Source organism: Chanodichthys erythropterus, chromosome 10, assembly GCF_024489055.1.
Source record: "Chanodichthys erythropterus isolate Z2021 chromosome 10, ASM2448905v1, whole genome shotgun sequence".
Classification (NCBI taxonomy): Eukaryota; Metazoa; Chordata; class Actinopteri; order Cypriniformes; family Xenocyprididae; genus Chanodichthys; species Chanodichthys erythropterus.
This window is the reverse complement of record NC_090230.1, coordinates 10,519,984-10,540,553: the sequence shown is the minus strand read 5'-3', so window position 1 is coordinate 10,540,553 and position 20,570 is coordinate 10,519,984. Positions and strand designations below refer to the sequence as shown.

The following is a 20,570-nucleotide window of genomic DNA, read 5'->3' as shown; positions in this document are numbered from 1 at the left end:
AGCGGCGTCGTCCGTTATCCAACTGAATTAAATGTTTTTTATTTAAATTCAAAGCAAAACAACAGTGGAGGAGTAATGTAAACGTAGTGGTGGCATATTCTTTCCTAATCATCCTAACAAGTCATGGCAACATATCACGAGACTACTTTTCGCATCGACCAGAAATCTCGTCACAGTTTAGTCTCGCGAGATCTCATGACACGAGATCTCGTCACACCCCTATAAACAACTTTACTAGTACGGTGGGTTTGTCACTGTTTGAAATCTTGTTGCTTCTTCATAACAAAACAATTGTATCAATTAAAAAGTTGTGTAGTGCTATGAAATACTACCGGTATTGAAGATGCTCATGTGTGTAGATGAATAATGGAATGAGGTTATGAATTTCTATGTGATTATGTGTCAGGAAAATGTTTATTAAATATTTAACACGTGAACCTTTTTGTGAAATGTCTTTACATTTAATATTTTTTCTTCTCATATATTGATAGCAGAAAGTAAAATTAATGATAAAGAAAGAATATCCTAAGCAATAAATAAAAAAATAAAAGTGGAGGGAAAATGCACTGCATACATGTCTTCTTCATGCATTCCTATATTTTAACCATGAAAGTCAGGGCAAAGCGTTTAACATGTGATGTCAGTCAGTCATTCAGCTCACATTCAGCTAATGGTCAGTTAACCAGGAGCATCTCCAGTGACAGAGCACTACGATCCTTCTCAACTCATCATGTCATCTCTATTCATGAACAGTGAGCTTGTCTTCTACGTTAATGGCAAGAAGGTATGATTATATTACAGATACCGATTTTAAATGTTTACAGATCTGAAATGTATGGCACGGATGTTTTTAAAATGACAAAATGTTCTTAAAATGACTTACTTTTCATTGTCTTATTTTTTTATTTTATTTTTTTTGCTCATAATTTTTAATAATATATGGCTTTTATGTTGTGTCAGTTCATAAATAAGTGTACAATATGAAATTAGCTTTCAAGTTGCTACTATCACAAAGAAGGGAAGCTGTGATACATCTGGTATTATTACTTACAATAATAAATATTAGAAAATTATTAGAATATTAAATATTAATTAGAATATTAAACATTTTATTATAAGTTTTCTCATATTCAAAGTAGGCCTACATACCAACTTAAACATAACCAGCAGGAAATGGTGTGACTAAACATGCATGTCTGAAGTGTGGCACATGACAGTCAGCGGGCAGCCAAACAAAATCTTTATTCCTCTCATGTTTGATGCCACGAAAATGATTTTCTATGCTACACACAGTCCATTATGTGTTTGTCCCTGTCACACACGCATACACTTTTCTATTGTATATTGAAGCTTGTTTCTGCCAAAAAAAAAAAAAAAAAAAAAAAAAAAAAAAACTATTTAAAACATAATTGACCCTTCGCAAAGACCCGCCCCCCTTAGTTACTGTTGCTTTGTCCGACAAGCCGTGGCGCTGTCACATCAGACGCAGTGAAAAATACATCGCGGAGCAAAGAATATACATTACATTACTGACAACACGTCAACAAACAAGACAGAGCAGGTTACTTATGATATTATCAAACCATAAACGAACGCATTCCGTCCGAGGTGCAATCCAAGAAAGATAAATCCAATATATGAAAGATATGATGGCACACTCACTTGCAAAGAGTTTTATTCACCAACGTTTTGGCACAAAGCTTTGTCAAGGTATAATTACTTATGGTATTAAACAAAGTCCCAGCTTTCAAGCTGTGTAGTATTTTTTTTTATTTATTTTTTTTAAGAAATTCGAACAATAAAACCCGTTTTGTGACTCTTTAATAGCACCTCTGCTCAAGCAGCTCGTGAACCGATCATCTCTTCCTACTAGTTCATTTATAGCATAAAATAAACATGAAAGAACATCAGAATGAATGTTGTTACAACCGCGGAAAGACGTCAGTACACACCATTTTTCAATTTTAACTCCACCGAGGTTAATCTTCTAACTCCTGACTGCTTTGTCGAAAAACACACATTTCTGCTTTTTTTCCTCAGAATTACAAGATATAAACTGTGTTTAAAAGTGTTTAGCTTGATAGTTATAACTTGATATTTGAGCAATGGCAGTCAGTTTATGTTTTTGAAATTTGTATTTAAAGATAGTAGAGAAGAATGCTGATCCAGAAGAGATGTTATTGGCTTACCTGCGAAGGAAAGGTATGGTAACTGCCATATGACAAACTTTCTCAAAATAATACTGTATAGGCCTACACACACACACACACACACACACACACACACACACACAGGTTTGTTTTTGTAAATTGTGGGGACATTCCATAGGTGTAATGGTTTTTATACTGTACAAACCATATTTTCTATCGCCCTACACCAACCCTACGCCTAAACCTATCCTTCACAGAAAACTGTAAATTTTTACTTCCTCAAAAAAAAAACTCATTCTGTATGATTTATAAGCCTTTTGCAAAATGGGGACATGGGATAATGTCCTCATAAGTCACCGTCTCCTTGTAATACCTATGTCATACCCATGTAATACAAATTTGTGTCCTTATATGTCACAAAATGCACACACACACACACACACACACACACACACACACACACACACACACACACACACACACACACACACACACACACACAGAGCAAGGCTGCATTTATTTGATTAAAATATAGTTGCATTCTTATTGGAAAGGCATTAAGATGTTTTTCTTTTTGTGTGTTCAGTGGGTCTGACGGGCACAAAGTATGGCTGTGGTGGAGGAGGATGTGGGGCCTGCACTGTGATGCTGTCCAGATACGACCCTATTCAGAACACTGTGCTGTATCTTTTACTCATATAACATAAATAGCCGCATAAAACCTTTATATGAAACAATCAAACAAAAGGAACTATCGTTTGCAGAACTATCGGAACTATCGTACCTGTGTGACTCATCATCATAGACATAAACAGAGAGAAGTAGCTCCAGATAAAATATTTTTACACAAGACACATGCAGTTTTATTTATTAAACGCTAGAGTGCGAAAAGTTACATACTGCAGATTTAATTATTAGCTTTTCGTTAAACTTACAAACCCCCTGCAGTTCCTTCATGAACTCCAGTTTGGGAAACCCTGACATAATGTAATGTTTAAAGGTGGGGTATGTATTTTTTCAACTGCACTGTTTGGAAGTTAGTCGAGTCGACACCAACAACAAACGTCTAACCAATCAGCAATAGAGGGGTATGTCAGTCGAGGATAGAGAACAAGCAAGAAGGAGATTTGAAAATAAGAACAAAACTGCAGAACAAGAGATGGGACACAATACAAAAGAGCTCAAAAGAATATAATTGGAATGAAGGTTTATGACTGGGCAAGTGCTTCAGGACCCGCGTATATAGAAAAGCTTTCCAGTGCTGGAGAGAGCTAAGCAGACATGAAAACAGACATGGAGGCTGCTTTGATCCCGCTTCTCATGTGAGCAATACAGTTTTGATTGTCTGGAGCTGCTGTGCTGTTTGCGACTAACAATGAACACTTTGTATTTACAGATACCGATTTTAAATGTTTACAGATCTGAAATGTATGGTACGGATGTTTTTAAAATGACAAAATGTTCTTAAAATGACTTACTTTTCATTGTCTTATTTTTTTATTTTATTTTTTTTGCTCATAATTTTTAATAATATATGGCTTTTATGTTGTGTCAGTTCATAAATAAGTGTACAATATGAAATTAGCTTTCAAGTTGCTACTATCACAAAGAAGGGAAGCTGTGATACATCTGGTATTATTACTTACAATAATAAATATTAGAAAATTATTAGAATATTAAATATTAATTAGAATATTAAACATTTTATTATAAGTTTTCTCATATTCAAAGTAGGCCTACATACCAACTTAAACATAACCAGCAGGAAATGGTGTGACTAAACATGCATGTCTGAAGTGTGGCACATGACAGTCAGCGGGCAGCCAAACAAAATCTTTATTCCTCTCATGTTTGATGCCACGAAAATGATTTTCTATGCTACACACAGTCCATTATGTGTTTGTCCCTGTCACACACGCATACACTTTTCTATTGTATATTGAAGCTTGTTTCTGCCACAAAAAAAAAAAAAAAAAAAAAAAAAAACTATTTAAAACATAATTGACCCTTCGCAAAGACCCGCCCCCCTTAGTTACTGTTGCTTTGTCCGACAAGCCGTGGCGCTGTCAGTTTTGATTGTCTGGAGCTGCTGTGCTGTTTGCGACTAACAATGAACACTTTGTATTTACTCTTGTGTAGTGTACGTTCATTTTTTGTTCTTCCTTTTCGTTCGCTCATCAGCTGTGCTTTACTTGAAGCATTTTGTTGCAGTCAGCTGTGATAAACAGCAGGGGCGGAGCCAGACATTGTAAACATTCGGGGCTTAGCCCAAATCTATGTTTGTCCAAAGACATTTTAATTTTCTATTAACAGTTTTACTGACATGAAAGGAGCTTTTGTTGTCGTATTCTTGTTCAGAAAATGTACATTATTTGACACTGTAATTTGTAAAACTTTATTGAACGTACCAGCTCTAGGGTGGTCCGGGGGCACGCTCCCCCGGGAGAAAATTTTGTACATTTTAAAGTTAAATGCATCAATCTGGTGCACTCTGGAAACTCAAAATTAAGAGCTTCAACACATGTACAGTGTGCAAATTGAACAAAGAAACAGCATTGACTTGTACCTGGACATTAAAAAGGGTTCAAACATCTTTTTTTACAATACTTTTGTACTCATTTCTTTTTAAAAGATAAATCCTTGAGCTTTTATTTTGACCATCACCAGCTGATCGTGTGCGCAAATGTGCGAGAGAGAGAAAGCGCGGCCGGCGTATGGTCGGATACTGTAGAAAAGCGGTATTGAACTGCTTAACGTATTTTAATAGAGAGATGTGTTAAGAAAAATTATATTTTGAGAGCACTGTTAAGAAACCTCTAACCTGAAATTCCTGCTTGCTGACTGTCTCGCACTCTTGCGGTTGACTGTGCTAGCTCCTCCCCTACCTGCTGCATATTCAACAGAGAGGAAGAAACGGAGTAGCCCATAGGCTACCGACAGCAAAGAAATGTATTCTATAGGCTAGATTATTTTTAAGGTCTATTTTTACAGGCTGTATGCAGTATATGCAAAGCCAAAGCGCAATGAAATAAAGCAACTTATGATTTCGGGGGTTTACATAGGCTATTGTCCAGTTTCATATTTTCTCAGTGACAGTCATTACATTCGGGGCTTGACTCAAAACATTCGGGGCTGAAGCCCCGGCAAAATCGGCTGGCGCCGCCCCTGATAAACAGACATCCACTCGCATTACGTGTGGCCAGATAGTGAGATTTTTGCTGTTAAACTACTGCACACTGTTGACTGATGAGAATGAAGTGTTTACCGTCATTGGTAGTGCATTCCCCTCACATACCAGCAGCAGATGGCCAGGGTTTGAGACCGACTCGAAACAGGGTGGTTAGGATTGGAGCGTGAGTTTTGGAGGCAGAGCAATGAAGAAAGGGGTGGGTTTATTTGGGTTGATTTCAAATATCAACAATGTCCAACAGTGTTGTTCAAAATCTACTTACCGCACCTTTAATGCACTTGTTGAAAACACAAATTATCTTTTCTTTCTCTTTGTACTTTAACATGGTACAGTATTATCTTATTCAATTCAATGTGATAAATGAGTTAGGTCAAAAGTAATCTAACAGTAATCAAAAAGTAGTCAGATTATATTACCTAAAATGTGTAATGTAATGGATTTTGTTTCTAACTGCAATTCTTGTTGTGTAATTTGGAATCAGTAACAGAATACAATTTAATCTACCCAGCACTGTTTACACTATAGAGTTTTTTTTTTTTTTAATTACAGAAGTCATCAATAATTAGATGTTTCATAACCCTTAACCTGTTGTTCAGTCACTGGTCGGTTAATGCGTGTTTGCAGCCCATTTGTGCTCTGCATGGTGCAGCGGTGGTGACTGTTGAGGGCATTGGAAGTACTAAGACTAAGCTACATCCTGTTCAGGTACTTGATTCTCCCTCAGAGACAAACTACAAATCAGCTTTCAAAGGTTCTTTAAATAGGTAGTCCAGAACAACCCATGTAGATTTTTTATTTTTTCATCAGGAGCGTATAGCAAAGGCTCATGGGTCTCAATGTGGGTTTTGTACTCCTGGGATGGTGATGTCCATGTACACATTACTTAGAAACAACCCACATCCCACCATGGAGGACATTCGAGAGACACTGGGAGGTAAAGAAAAAAAAAATCACAAATTGAATTTAAGTTTTGAAAATTAAGATGTGATAAAAACGTTTAACATTCCATTTTCTCTCATCTAAGGGAACCTGTGTCGTTGTACTGGATATCGACCAATAATTGATGGATTTAAAACATTCTGTGATGTAATGGCTTTTAACTTTTAATATAAAATAAATAAAAAAACATAAGTAAAAATCAGTACATGTAAAAAATTTATAAAACTTTTGACTTCGACTGAAGGAAACAAACATGTGCTAACAATGTGATCCAAATTTTTCCAGACTCCAATATCTTGCCAGAATGGTGACGGAAATGGAAATTGTTGCATGGAAAGCAGAAATTCCCACAACGAATCTGACGTAAGTCATTATGAGCCACAGAAATGCATTCAATTGCCTATACATATTAAATGTGACTTTATTATTTTATTAAAGGGCAATGACCCGACCCGAGTTTTAACACCTTTTACTTTTAAGCACTAATTAGAGTAGTTCACATAATTATAGTAACTCTTCTGCTACTTTTCGTAGATATCTGGAAATCTTTTCAGCATGGATAATGTCTTACCACTTGACTCAACTCAGGATTTGATCTTTCCCCCAGAGTTACTGGTAAGCAAACCATTTGTGTTCTTGTGGTAGCTAATCAGATCAGGACACTAATTTTTGTTATATCCCTTCTTTCTATCAGATTATGGGAAAGGAAAAAGCTGAACAACTTTGTTTCCAGGGCAAAAAGGTCAGGTGGATTTCCCCAGTGGATCTGAAAGATTTAATTAGGCTGAAAGCTGAATACCCCAATGCACCTCTGTTGGTTGGAAACACAACCATAGGTTGGTTTCAGGAGGAAGGTCACCTACCTAAACACCCACCCACCAACCTGCCAACCTACCAACCTATATACCTATCTGATTTTATTGTCTTATAGGGCCGAAGATGAATCTGAAGGGAACCTTCAATCCTTTAGTGATCTATGGTGGAAGCATTCCAGAACTTCGAGCTATCAAATGCCAAAACAATAGTAAATCACATACAAACAATACATCTCTATTTCATGGTTAATTAGTAGTTATTGAAGCCCAAAGTAAATTCAACAACACTGTTTTATTCAGGCATAACTGTAGGGGCAGGATGCAGTTTGTCTGTTCTGAAGGACGTCCTCCTGCGAGGAATTGAAGAACTTGGCCCAGAAAAGAGCAAGGTTTACCAGGCCCTCGTTCAGACTTTACAGTGCTTGGCCGGCAAACAAATACGCAACATGGCTGTGAGTAACAAAAACAAATCATTGTGAGGAATTAAGAAGAACAGTTTGTCTACATGTTACAGTTTTGTTTATGTTGGAATTTCAAGACCATCGGTGGAAATATCCTGAGCGCCAACCCCAAATATGACCTGAGCAGCATTCTCGCAGCAGCGGAGTGTACGCTACACATTGTTTCCAATGGTAATGCCAGTATATTTGGACTTCATTTGTAAATGTTGCATTTATATAATTTTCTGTAAGACTGTGTGTCCACCCAAAGTATTTTGAGCCAGTTGAAACCTCCAGCACTCTTCTGAATATACCATGATGTACCTTGAGAGTGTTTTGGCAGCACAGCAGTTTTTTTTCAGATGAGACACTATATGCGCTATATACGTGTTAATATTCATGGAAGTGTTAGTATCAGATTTCCCAGCAGAATGTGGTGGTTGGTTGCTGTAGAATTTGTCCCATCCCTCTTCCATTGTGACTTGACAGCTGGGTAAAAAATGAAAGTGATGAGCACTGTGTTTTACCCAAAGCTGAACATTCTTCAACTCTCGGCAACCGAAAAAAAAAAAAAAAAATCTCAGCGTGAAATAGACACTCAGTGCCTCGTCATGCTGCTGGTGTTTTAAAAAACCAGGCACTCCCATTGAAAACAATTAAGAAAATACCTCTGGAAAAAAATGCTTTGGTGGACATATGGCATAACTGCCTTTTTATATTATTTCTCAGTTGCCAATATATTAAACATGGAAAATAAATATGGTATTTTTTTATATAATTTATTTATTTTTTTATGAGAATTACATTTTTGTTCCTTTGTTTTTAAATATAGATGGTGCTCGAGAGATTTGTCTGAGTGAGGAGTTTTTCACAGACTTTGGTAAAACAGCTCTAAGACCAGATGAGGTTCTGCTGGCTATTGACATTCCTCACTCAACAGTGGTACATACTTTAAAATGGAGGAAGACTACTTAATATTACAAAACTATGTCAAGTTTCAACAAATAAACTTTGCCCTAAAAGACTTTTCTTTCCTAATTCCATTGTCATTTGTTAAAACCACAATTGCACTATGAATTCACTTGCCATTTTGAAAAGCTAATTACTAATGTCTGTGTTTTTCAGTGTGAGTTTGTGACAGCATTTCGCCAGGCACAGCGCAGAGAGTTTGCCTTCTCCATAGTGAATGCTGGCATGAGAGTGGTGTTCAGTCATGACTCAAATGTGGTGGAGCATCTAGATATTTTTTATGGAGGTGTGGGTCCAACTCTGGTAAAAGCCAGACGTACATGTAAAGAGCTGATGGGAAGGTACAGCCATCTCAAGGCCTAAACAAATAATTAATTTCCGAGAATCTTGTATATGAGAGAACAGACAACAGTGTATTATTTAAGGTATCAAATACATTGGCTAGAAAAAGAAAAGCCAACAAAGAACCATTAAAGAAATGCAAAATCTTACATCTTAGCTGCATTGTATACATTCCATGCAATAAACATTATTTGTTTGTTTGTCAGAAAATGGGACGAGAAACTTCTGGTAGAGGGAACACAGCTCTTAGAAGAAGAAATCTCTGTGCCCCCTTCTGCCCCTGGTGGACGGGAGGAGTATCGCAAGGCTCTAGTACTCAGCTTCTTTTTCAAGTTTTACATGCAAGTGCTGCTGGAACTCCAACAAAGGGTAGGATGATGCTAATTATTAGTTTAAAAGTGGGACAATTTACTTATTTCATGCTTAATTTATTTTGTTGTTTCTCTTGTGTCTAAAGGAGGTTGTTGTGAATGATTTGCCATTAGAGTATCTCAGTGCACTAAAACCCTTCAAAAATGAGGTACCACAAGGAAACCACTCTTTCCAGGTAAGCAGCCCAAAGTCAAGCTTGAGTTGTCAAATCAAGTCAGGCTGATCACATAAACATTCTCATTACAATTTAAATTACAGCTTGTACCAGAGACTCAGTCTTCTAGTGACCCAGTGGGACGTCCCAATGTACACCAGGCAGCCCTTCAACAGGCTACAGGAGAAGCTGTGTATTATGATGACATCCCGTCTGTTAAAGGGGAACTGTTTGCTTTCATGGTAACCAGCACCAGGGCTCATGCAAAGATCATGTAAGTGGAAGGAAATTAATTTATTATTTATGAAGTAATACATTTAAAAACAAAAATAGATAGATAGAAATTTAAAATTAAAAAATGCTGAAACCAAATCTACGCCCTTGATTGTATGATTGTTCTGACCCATCTTTGTTCTCAATACTGATGTAGTCAGTCTGAGATGATCTGGCCACAAAGCGGATACAAGTTTTGTTGTGAAAGGTGGACATGGCGTTCTGAATAACTGAGATGTCACAAGAGGCTGCAAACAAAAAGTACCACAAGTTTTTAAATACGATTTACATACATGCTAAAAGAATGAAGATGATCCACTTACAGTATTCACTGCTCACTATGTAAGAAACCTCCACTAGGTTGTTAGAGTTTTCCTTCCAGAAACAGTTGTTGTTGTAGCAGTAGAGAGCGTTTTTGGTTTTGGGAAACAGCAGATCTCCTTCCATCAGGTGTTCAGATGATCCTGTATTTAAAGAAAAATATCTTGATGAAATTTCTCAGAATGTGCACGTTCAACCATAATTTCAATATATTCCCCTATTTTATGAAACCCATTGTTGGTTTTACAGGAATCTACAAGTTGCCTGACCATTATTGGACTCCAAAATCTTTGTTGTGATGTCCACATTTCCATGTATGGGTGAGAACCGATTGTGATGGCCAGTCTTCTGATTATGAAAAAAGAAAAGTTAAACATTACTCTTCTGAGAAAAGTTCTTCATATAAGTGCATTGAGAGAGTAGAAAGAGTCTTACCCTGACATGAGACATCTGGGAGATGCCAAAGAGAAGCAGCAGAATGGAGAGGGTCCATTTTGCCTCAGTGTAGAGATGTGCAGGATGCTCCTGGACTGAAATTTGGTGTCTGCAAGGTGTTGAACCTGAACTTTAAATTCACCTGTATAGGTGGGTCAACCAGGGGTTGAGCCTTACTGTCCAAAGGGAGCTAACTAAGAAACTCACCTGTTAATTCAAAACCTTGTACAACCAGAGAATTTACAGATTGTTTCACTAATCCACTGAAATGAACAAATGCAATTTTTGGATTGTATTAAGAGCCCCAAAACTGTATTATACAAGGAGTGTCCCAAACACTTTAAATGCTTTCTTGAGACAGATCAACACAAACAACAACAAAAGCATGTGTGTCATCATAAATTGTGGAGTAGAGGTCATAGTCTAGCTAGCTCAACATGATTTAGAATTTTCTTTAGAATTCATTTAAGTGCATTTCATTTCATGGGACCAATTAATTGTGCCCAATATTTCTTTAGTTCTATAACTATTTTAATTTTTCTTTTCTAGGTTTCTTTCGAGTACAGTAGCCCATTTCTTGGTAAACTTTCACTATAATATTGAAGTAACTTTTGCAAAATAGTAACATTCATGGCTTTCCTATCTAATTACATACACCTACAAGTTGATGTATGCATGAATATGATGGGTATTTTATGTCTAGAGAGTGTGTCATGCTCAGCGACGTGCAGAGAGTTTTCTCTTTATATTTTAAAAACTTCATAATACTGTTAAAATGGGGAGGGGAATTAAGTGATTTAGTGGAATCCAGTTGTACTTGTTATTTGTAACAAAATAAGAGAATTTGGGTGTTGACCAAGAGTTGGCGAGGATTTGCTCTGCTGTGGAGCAGCATTTTGGTGACGTTACAATTGCAATTCAGTTACACTCTAAGAGTGTTGAACATACATTAATATTATACTGATAACAAACTGAAGTCATACTATCATTTACATTTAGTAATTTTTAAAACACATCGCAATGGCATTCCAAGTAAACTTGAAGTGTGCTAATGGCATCATTATTTTTCTTCAAATACACTAAAGTAATCTTTATAAATAATAGCACAGCTTACTGATATTTTACAGAAACCCCAATACCTTTAACTCACTTATCTGGAGAACATCAGTGAACATCATATTATTACAATACTTAAGATGGATACTTTAAGGGAACAAACAAATACAAACAAACAAACAAACAAATATCAATACTCAGAATGTGATGTTATCCTTTATCTTGTCATAGTCTTAGGTGAGAACTCATTTTAGTTAGTACATAGACACGTCAATGTTGTTTTTTAGAATACTATAGAAACAAATGTATTTTTAATATAATTAAGTATATTTATTTTTCACTAGGGCAGTCCTATAGCTCATTCTGGGTCGACATTTTATTTAGTGACCTTAGGCAGTTTTGATTTATATGCTGTTTAACATTGATGATCGTTTTATTAGGGCCCGAGCACCGATGGTGTGAGGACACTATTGGAATTGCTCAGCCAATTATTCTTCTTCTCCAAAGTAAATCGCATTTTTGAGGGCCTAAACGTTCTCAAAAACTCATGAAACTTTGCACACATGTCAGAAGTGGTGAAAATTTACATCTGATATGGGTTTCAGAATTAGGTGTGGCAAAATGGCTCGATAGCGCCACCTACAAAATTTCAATTAAACGAATCAAGACATTCAGTACTCTTACAAAAAATGCGTAATAATGCCCTCTACCATTTAACAGTGAAAACAGGGAAAGCCAGGAAATTCTGCCAATGGCAGGACAGCGTTGTCTCATAAATGATGGAAAATTCTGTTAATGGTGAGGAAGCAGTTAAAGATAAAAACATCCAAAATTTTTTGTTTGTTCAGTATTTTTATTATCTTGAATTTCTTCCTACTCAGCCACATATTACAGAAATTGAACACAGTTGAAAGACAAAGATCACATTATTCTTTTATTTTTTATGGGAACATAAAGTACATTAGATAATCCGACACACCATGTACACATAAAACTCATCTTTAGCATCCATACAGCTTGTTGATCCTCAGGATATCGATGTTGGACAGTCCCTGCCTCTGTCCAATTTCCACCGTTGCATCAGGAATGGGAGTGATGGTTTCCAGCCCAGGCTGGATGGCGAAGGCTGTTCTTCCATAGTGCATGATGGAGCTGTAGTCGTATGGAGTGTTTTGGTTGTTGGTGTTCTGTTTCTCGAAGTTGTAGGACATGTCAGGAGACAAGTTCTCCCAGTTGATTTGGACGTATTTGTCACGATCGCTCCTGGTTTGCTCGTGGTAGAAGCCCAGGGCATGATTCAGCTCATGTTGAGCGATGCCAGTGTACACACAGCCTTGCCTGTTGAGGGAGACCACCTGTTTGCCACCAGTTCTACCTAGAGAAGAGTAGCACCTGAGAGAAGAGTAAAATAAAGGGGTTACATATCTGATTTAATGTTCTTGTTGTAAAAGAGAGTCCTGATTATTTTGTATGATTGTTCTCACCCATCTTTGTTCTCAATACTGATGTAGTCAGTCTGAGATGATCTGGCCACAAAGCGGATGCAGGTTTTGGCATGAAAGGCCGACATGGCGTTCGCAATCACAGATCTGTCATAATTGGCTGCAAACAAAAGTTTCCACGGGTTTAAAATTGCATCTAAATGAATCATAGTTGTGTTCAACGAATGAAGGAGATTCACATACAGAATTCAGCGCTCACTATGTACGGGACCTCCACTATGTTGTTAGAGTTTTTCTTCCAGAAACAGTTGTTGTTCAAGCAGTAGAGAGCATTTCTGGTTTTAGGAAAGACCAGATCTCCTTCAATCAAGACTTCAGATGATCCTGCATTTAAAGAGAAACATATTGATGAAATAACACAAAATATTTATAAGCCTCAATCACTTTTTGGAAATCATTTACTGGCTTTATAGAAATCTACAAGGTGCCTGACCATTGTTGGTGTCCAAAATTCTTGTGGTGATGTCGATGGTTTCAGGCTCTGATACAAATACGCCTTCAAACATCTGCTCCTGGTGGTAGAAATAAAGATGTTTTAAACAACTCATTTGAGGAGTGTTAATAATTTGAGAGAGAGGCTAGATAGGATCTTACCATGAGAGGAGACGCCTGGGAGATGCCAAACAGCAGCAGCAGAATGGAGAGGGAGGCTCTTGTGTCCATGCTGTGTCCTCAGTGTGTAGAGATGTCAGGGATGCTCCTGTTCTGAGGTCTGATGTCTGCGAGCTGTTCTGTCTGGACTTTATATTCACCTGAGTAGGTGGGTGTACTGTGGGATTATGGGTAGTGTCTAGAGACTAATGTGTTTAACTAAAGGGAGTGCACTCTATGGTGAGTCCAAATCCTTTCAGAATTAAAGGAGGTACACAAGCTTGTTTAACTAACTCATTTATCAGGTTAATGGAATTTTTAATTTTGGGGGATAATCCAAATCTCTCAATTTGGATCTCTCCAATCTCTCTAAGTTCCATAGATGCATCAGTGGCTCTGGTCATGCCTGGAGTGGTCACCTTCATCTCTGCTAAGGATGTTCCTGGTCAGAATCGAAGACTCTGGTTCAACAACCCAGAGGAGCTTTTTGCACAAGAGGAGGTACCGCAATAAATATTCTCTAGTTTAGAGAAACATCTGAATACTAAACGATTCCTACTTCAGATGAGATGTTTTCAAGCTTTAATATTCATCAACAGTTGTAACTACTTAGTAATGTTTTTTTTTTTTTTTTTTTTTTTTTTTTGCATTTCAGGTACAGTGTAATGTGTTTTGTCTGTCTGCTCTTTCCAGGTCATCTGTGTGGGGCAGATTATTGGAGCTATTGTGGCCGAGACAAGAGAACAAGCCAAACAAGCAGCTGAGCAGGTGGCCATTACTTACCAGGACATCCAACCTGTCTTTTTCACTATAGAGGTAATTCTAAACAAAATCACATTACATGTTTTCTCAATCGCTTTGGCATATTTTTCGAAACAGCCTAAACATTCTTTAAAACAGTAAGTGCAATTGTTACTGTTATTGTTATCATTACTGTTCGCTGGAACATCAGAACTCTTTTGCATGTCTGCAAAATGTAGTTACCCAAAACATTTAATTCATGCTTTAAAGGAGGTAAAACAACAACAACAACAACAAAAAAACAGGAAAAGTCAATACTGTATTACGCAAAAAGAAAATAGACAATTGGTCACATTTTATACTACTGTAGGTGCCATTATGTAACACATTTATACAAAAATAAACTGTTGTTAAGGGATTTAGACTTTCCTGCATGTTCAAAAATGGTTGTTATTGTGCTGGGCAAACTCCATATAGCACTGTATGCTTCCAAACTTCATTGGTTGATTGGTAAGATTGTGATACCTATTTCATTAGAATGGCAGACCATTTGCTCATTCAGCAAGAATTACAAATATCCCATGTCATAGATCATGTCATATATGGAATATACATGCATGTCTGACAGATTTTGATAACTGAATGGATCATTTTGCATGTGAAGGCTTATACAATGAAAGAATGTTTAGAAGTTGTGGAGAGTTTAACAGTTTCATCAAGTGCATTTAGATGTTGTGCAAATTGTAGACAATTGTACTTACTCTTTTGCACACGTGCCAAAACACATGCAACTTGCTTAAATAAAGAAATCCAAATCTGATGTAAACAAGAAACTAATTGTTCACTTATTGTGTTGAGGAAAAAAGTCTCATTTGAGAATTGAGCCAAAGCAATTGAGAAAAAACTGTAAAAGTTTGAGAGCACTTATACCTTATCCTGCTAACACCACAACCTTTTTTATTCAGGAGGCCATAGAACACCAGTCATTTTTTGACCCCAAGAGAAAACTGGAAAGAGGAAATGTGGAAGAAGGGTTTGAGAAAGCAGACCACATTTTGGAAGGTGTGTACAATTAAATATGAATCCTTGATTTGAAACCATATCAAATCTAAATCTCTTCATACAGAAATCTTTTTTTTTTTTTTTTAACTGTTCTTTGAAAAAATTCAATAAAATGCAAACAATATATTTTTTTTTTATAAAAATGTCACAGGTGAGCTGTATATGGGTGGCCAGGAACACTTCTACATGGAAACTCAGGGCTTGATTGCAATTCCTAAGGGAGAGGCAAGTGAAATGGAGCTCTTTGTTGCCAGTCAGCATGCAGCTTATACTCAGGTCTGTATTACCCCATGGACATTCTGTACATTGATGAATATGATTTAGTATAAAAACATTAATATTTTTATGTAAATCTGCTTAAATCAACCAAATAAACTTAAAAAAAGAGAGTGAAACATGAAATAAGTTCACAAACTTAACAGAAGGGTGCTATTTACATACTCTTACTCAAGTATTGGCATGATTTACTTTTTTAAACAACAGGAAGTGGTGGGCATTACCCTTGGCATTGACTCCAATAAGATCACATGTCATGTGAAGAGGCTGGGAGGTGGATTTGGTGGTAAAGTCATGAAGATTGCATCACTATCCGCCATCGCTGCTACAGCCGCTTACAAGTATGGCAAAATTAAACTTTTTTTAATATGTGTAACTTTTTTAGAATGGCATGTGCTTATGTCTATTTGCTTGTATAGCTTACATTTAAGCATGTTGTTTACTTATTTTTGTATGTTCAATGAGGAGAGGAGCTCGCATACATTACAGTAGAAGATTAAAAAAAAAAAAAAAAAAAAAAACTTTATTTAGAGGCCAAATGCAAAGAAAAAAACATTTTTGATTCATATCATTATAAGTGTCATTACTTATTTTTTTGTAAAATAAAAAGCAGACTTCAAAAACAATGCTAAGTAATGACTGTACACTCAAAATCAATCCACAGGACTGGTTGTGCTGTGCGATGTGTACTAGAACGTGGAGATGACATGCTCATCACTAGTGGCAGGTCCCCTTTCTTGGGGAAGTACAAGGTATTTTGGCATCATGGGTAATCGTATTTTTAACATCACTGGACAACTGTGCAACAGCAGCTTAAGTCCCACTTTTTTCCAACAGGTTGGATACATGAATGATGGCACAATCCTGGCTGCTGACATCACATACTACAGTAATGGAGGATGCACTCTGGATGAATCCTCTTTTGTATGTTGGTTGTTCAGACTTTTTCAGTCAAATTTAACATTTATAAATGGGCAATCTCTGATGAAATATTTAAATTTAAATGAGTTAATTCTGATAAGTATCTGTAAACAAGTCTTGCAGAGAGATACACGGTCATGGATCTAAGTTTACCTTGAATTCCCATGTAGGTCAGTCTTCGAGTCACATACCGCATAATCTTTTGTAATTTCCAACCAGATCATGGAGAAGGCGCTCCTTCACATGGATAATGGCTACAAGATCCCAAATCTACGTGGACGTGGACTGGTGTGCAAGACCTACTTACCCTCATATACAGCCTTCCGTGGCTTTGGTGGACCTCAAGGGTTGACCATCATTGAAAGCGTGCTACATGAGGTGGCTGTGAAGTGTGGCTTGTCTGCACATCAGGTGGGTCCTTTTTGGACAGAACAAGTTGGTTAGACTTCAAACAGTGTTGGTTAGAAATCTGAGCTGATAACCAAAGATTGTATGTTGATTCATGATGTTGAGTTGTTGAGGTTGCTTCTGAGATAATAAGTGTCAGTTTTTGCTATCATAAATTTGCTGAAGTGAGATTATTCTGGACCTTGATGAGCCTTCTTCACAGCTCTCTGAAAAGGCAAAGCAAAAAACACAAAAAAATCTACTTTACAGGTGAGAGACATCAACTTGTACAGGGATGAGAAATGCTACACCCATCACAAGCAGCTCTTTTCCCCCAATGACATGGTGCGGTGCTGGAACGAGTGTCTGGAGAAATCCAACTATACTCGTCGATGCCTGTCCATCGAACAGTTTAATGCCCACAACCACTGGAAGAAGCGAGGGATCTCCATTGTCCCACTGAAGTTTGGAATCGGATTCTCCAAGGGCTTCTATAACCAGGTGGGTGAAAACTTGTGAAATTGCACATAAAATGGAGTTTGGTTTCAAGTTTCACACGATCACTTTAAAGGTGCTAAAGAGGATGTTTTGTTTTGTACATTTTTGCAATATTACTTGAAACTGTCTTTACTAACTGATAAAAGACTATTTATTAGGTGCACTGAAAGTAATAATATTAATATACATCATCTGTGCACGAGGTAGGGCCTTAAAAAAAATCAGCCTCAACGTGGCTGATCATCGCGTAAACGATTGGCCCTCTGGCTTGTCAATCACTGCCATGACGTTCCTTGTGAGAGACGAGCATGCTCCAGTAACTTTCCACACTCCACAGGCGCCGCATGCAATGTTTTTGTCAGGAGACAGGAGTAACAACTGCAGATTATGAGTTACCTGCGGTGAGTCCGACATAATGGATCCAAAAAACACGACACAGCGAATGCCAGTGGTAAACACTCGTGTTCCAATACTCGTGCACAAGTTTTGGGAGGCGTTCCTTTGAAATGAGCTGTGAAGGAGCGGGGCTGTCCTTACGCATGTGCTCATTTCAAAAACTCAGTAAAAGTCTTTGGATTCTCAGTCGACGAAAAAATCCTCTCGATCACCTTTGAAAGGTTTTAACTTGGTATTAGTCAACACGACTATGAAGACCATCCAATCTCGGAAAATGTTCTTGGTATTCTTTTCAGGGAGCAGCATTGGTGAACATCTACAAAGATGGATCGGTTCTCATCTCTCATGGGGGAACCGAGATGGGTCAAGGTATCAACACAAAAGCCATACAGGTATGTTGAGTCTCAGTGTCGAATAACAGATCTAAATACATACTGTACATCACATGAAATATGCCATTTACAAGATAATGTCAATCTTCATGTCAAATCGTAGATTGCCAGTCGCATTTTGAAGGTTCCAATGTCTTCAATCCACGTCAAGGAGACCTGCACAGGAAACGTGCCCAATGCTGCACCATCCGCTGCATCCTTTGGCACGGATGCTGTTGGAATGGCGGTCAAGGTATAGTGACAGTCATCCTTTTACAAGTGTTTTACAAGTATTTACATGTGTTTTTTTCATGACTGAAAATGTAATATTTTCCACGTAGAATGGTTGTGAGAAACTAATGAGACGTCTGGAGCCACTCATTAAGAAACATCCCCAATACACCTGGCAGCAACTGGTTAGTAAGAGTGACATTCAAATACTCTATCATATAATAAAAAGTGAATTTAAGGTGTGACAATGACAGCCAAATGAGAATTACTTACCTGCTGTCATGTTTCCAGGTGGTGGAAGCATATTGCCAGAAGATCAGTTTGTCAGCAACAGGTTTCTTTTTGTAAGTGTTCTACCTTGAGGTAGCAAAACGTAGCCTCATGGTAAAATGTTTGAGCATCCAACAAAATAGTTGTTTGTGATGTGATATTTTGATAGAGAATTGATTCCAAGTATAAAATATATAACATAAATAAATTATATACTTATAACAGGGGCCCCCACACCAGTGTTGACTGGGAGAAGAGTGAGGGCAACGCATACTATTACTTTACATTCGGTGCCTGTTGCTCAGAGGTGGAAATTGACTGCTTGACAGGCGATCACAAGGTGCTTGTCTTCTTTTAATCATCTACATTTATAAATGTCATTATAATTTGGTTATGGAATGCATTGTGATACTTTTTATTATTAAAGATAGATAAGCTGTAATGTGTCAGTGGCCTAGATTCTTAAGGCTGCAATTTTTTCAGATTATGTGTGCATACACTCACATTTGAATATCAATGGACTGTGAAATTATATTTTGCAGAACATTAGGACTGACATTGTGATGGATGTTGGTCGGAGCATAAACCCTGCTCTAGATGTTGGACAGGTACGAAAGATAATTTTTTATTTATTTATTTTTTTATTGTACCTTAGATGCAAACATAATATATTTGGTTGTAAAAGTGTAAAGCCATACTGCACAGAATATTATATATATATATAATATTATATATATATATATATACACACTGTATATAAAGTCTTAAATTAGGCATAAAATAATACTTTATTATTATTATTATTTGGCAAATTAGTCACCATTCATTTAGTAAAACTGTGTGTGTTTACAGGTCGAGGGTGGTTTCGTCCAGGGAATTGGGCTCTACACTATAGAAGAGCTAAATTTTTCTCCGGAGGGGGTGTTGTTGACCAGGGGTCCCTCTCAGTATAAAATCCCAGCTCTATGTGATGTCCCTCCACAGCTTAATGTGCATCTGCTGCGCAATGCAGACAATCCTCACGCCATCTACTCCTCTAAGGTAAGACAAAAAAACAACCTGAATGTCAACACAATATGTTGTTTAAGGGAATATGTTGTCAAAGTCGTTTAAGTAAACATAAATGGCAAATAGTAATAACTAGTAATATTTACCTCAGTGGTAATTGCAGACAAAACAAACATCAAAAGTTGTGTCTAGGCTTCTGTGATGGCAAAACTCTTCAAGTCAAGCTGGTTCACAACAGACTTCAATCGTTTAAACAGATAAAACAACATTTGCAACCAACCTATTATACTTCTGTAATCTGACATATTTCCGAGCAAAACAGAATATTTATGCAGAGTGGAAATTTTAATTATTGTTGAAATATTGGTTGAAAAGTTTGTTTTTAAATATTTAGGGGATCGGGGAGCCTCCTGTGTTTTTCGGCTGCAGTTTGTTCTTTGCCATTAAAGAAGCGATTGCGGCTGCACGGAGGGAGAGAGGCCTGAGCGACACTTTTACTTTCTCTTCTCCTGCTACTGCAGAAAAGATACGTATGGCCTGTGAAGACTGCTTTACCAGGATGGTGGGTGAACATTGTGAATAAATTCATATTAATAATAATAATAAAAAAAGTTAAAAAATTGTTTTTACTTTCTATAATATGTTAATGTTATACAATTTACTTTATACTTTATACAATAATTTTATTATCTGATTCATTTAATATATTTCAGGTTTATCTGTTTCAGCTCTTGATAATAATCTTAAATATCACTTTTCTTATTTCACAGAATCAACTGGACAAGAAAGTAAAAATCAAACCCTGGGCTATTAACGTGTAAAAAAAAAACCCTACTTTTTAATGCTTCATCTAAACAAGT

The 20,570-nt window shown here is 37.0% G+C and overlaps 2 protein-coding genes across 2 annotated transcripts; one reads left to right on the top strand and one right to left on the bottom strand.

Annotated features, from left to right (window-relative positions):
* The first annotated feature begins 730 nt into the window (after positions 1–730).
* Positions 731–20,531, top strand: aox5 (aldehyde oxidase 5). Its single transcript, XM_067398584.1, has 35 exons — positions 731–784; positions 2,145–2,202; positions 2,737–2,833; positions 5,937–6,045; positions 6,148–6,274; positions 6,365–6,426; positions 6,565–6,642; positions 6,814–6,894; positions 6,974–7,115; positions 7,211–7,303; positions 7,395–7,546; positions 7,633–7,726; positions 8,367–8,476; positions 8,660–8,844; positions 9,052–9,214; positions 9,303–9,392; positions 9,476–9,645; positions 13,924–14,050; positions 14,243–14,365; positions 15,256–15,352; positions 15,504–15,628; positions 15,836–15,969; positions 16,293–16,380; positions 16,466–16,552; positions 16,769–16,960; positions 17,207–17,437; positions 18,127–18,222; positions 18,326–18,454; positions 18,543–18,617; positions 18,724–18,776; positions 18,928–19,042; positions 19,245–19,310; positions 19,555–19,743; positions 20,105–20,272; positions 20,481–20,531. Exons 1-35 carry the CDS (start codon positions 731–733, stop codon positions 20,529–20,531), a joined length of 4,011 nt encoding a protein of 1,336 aa, XP_067254685.1.
* Positions 12,458–13,621, bottom strand: LOC137027668 (hatching enzyme 1.2-like). The gene is made up of 5 exons (XM_067395991.1): positions 13,553–13,621; positions 13,392–13,464; positions 13,142–13,282; positions 12,941–13,058; positions 12,458–12,848 (listed from the first exon to the last, which is right to left on the bottom strand). The coding sequence occupies exons 1-5, from the start codon at positions 13,619–13,621 to the stop codon at positions 12,458–12,460; spliced, it is 792 nt and encodes a 263-aa protein (XP_067252092.1).
* Positions 20,532–20,570: the final 39 nt, after the last annotated feature.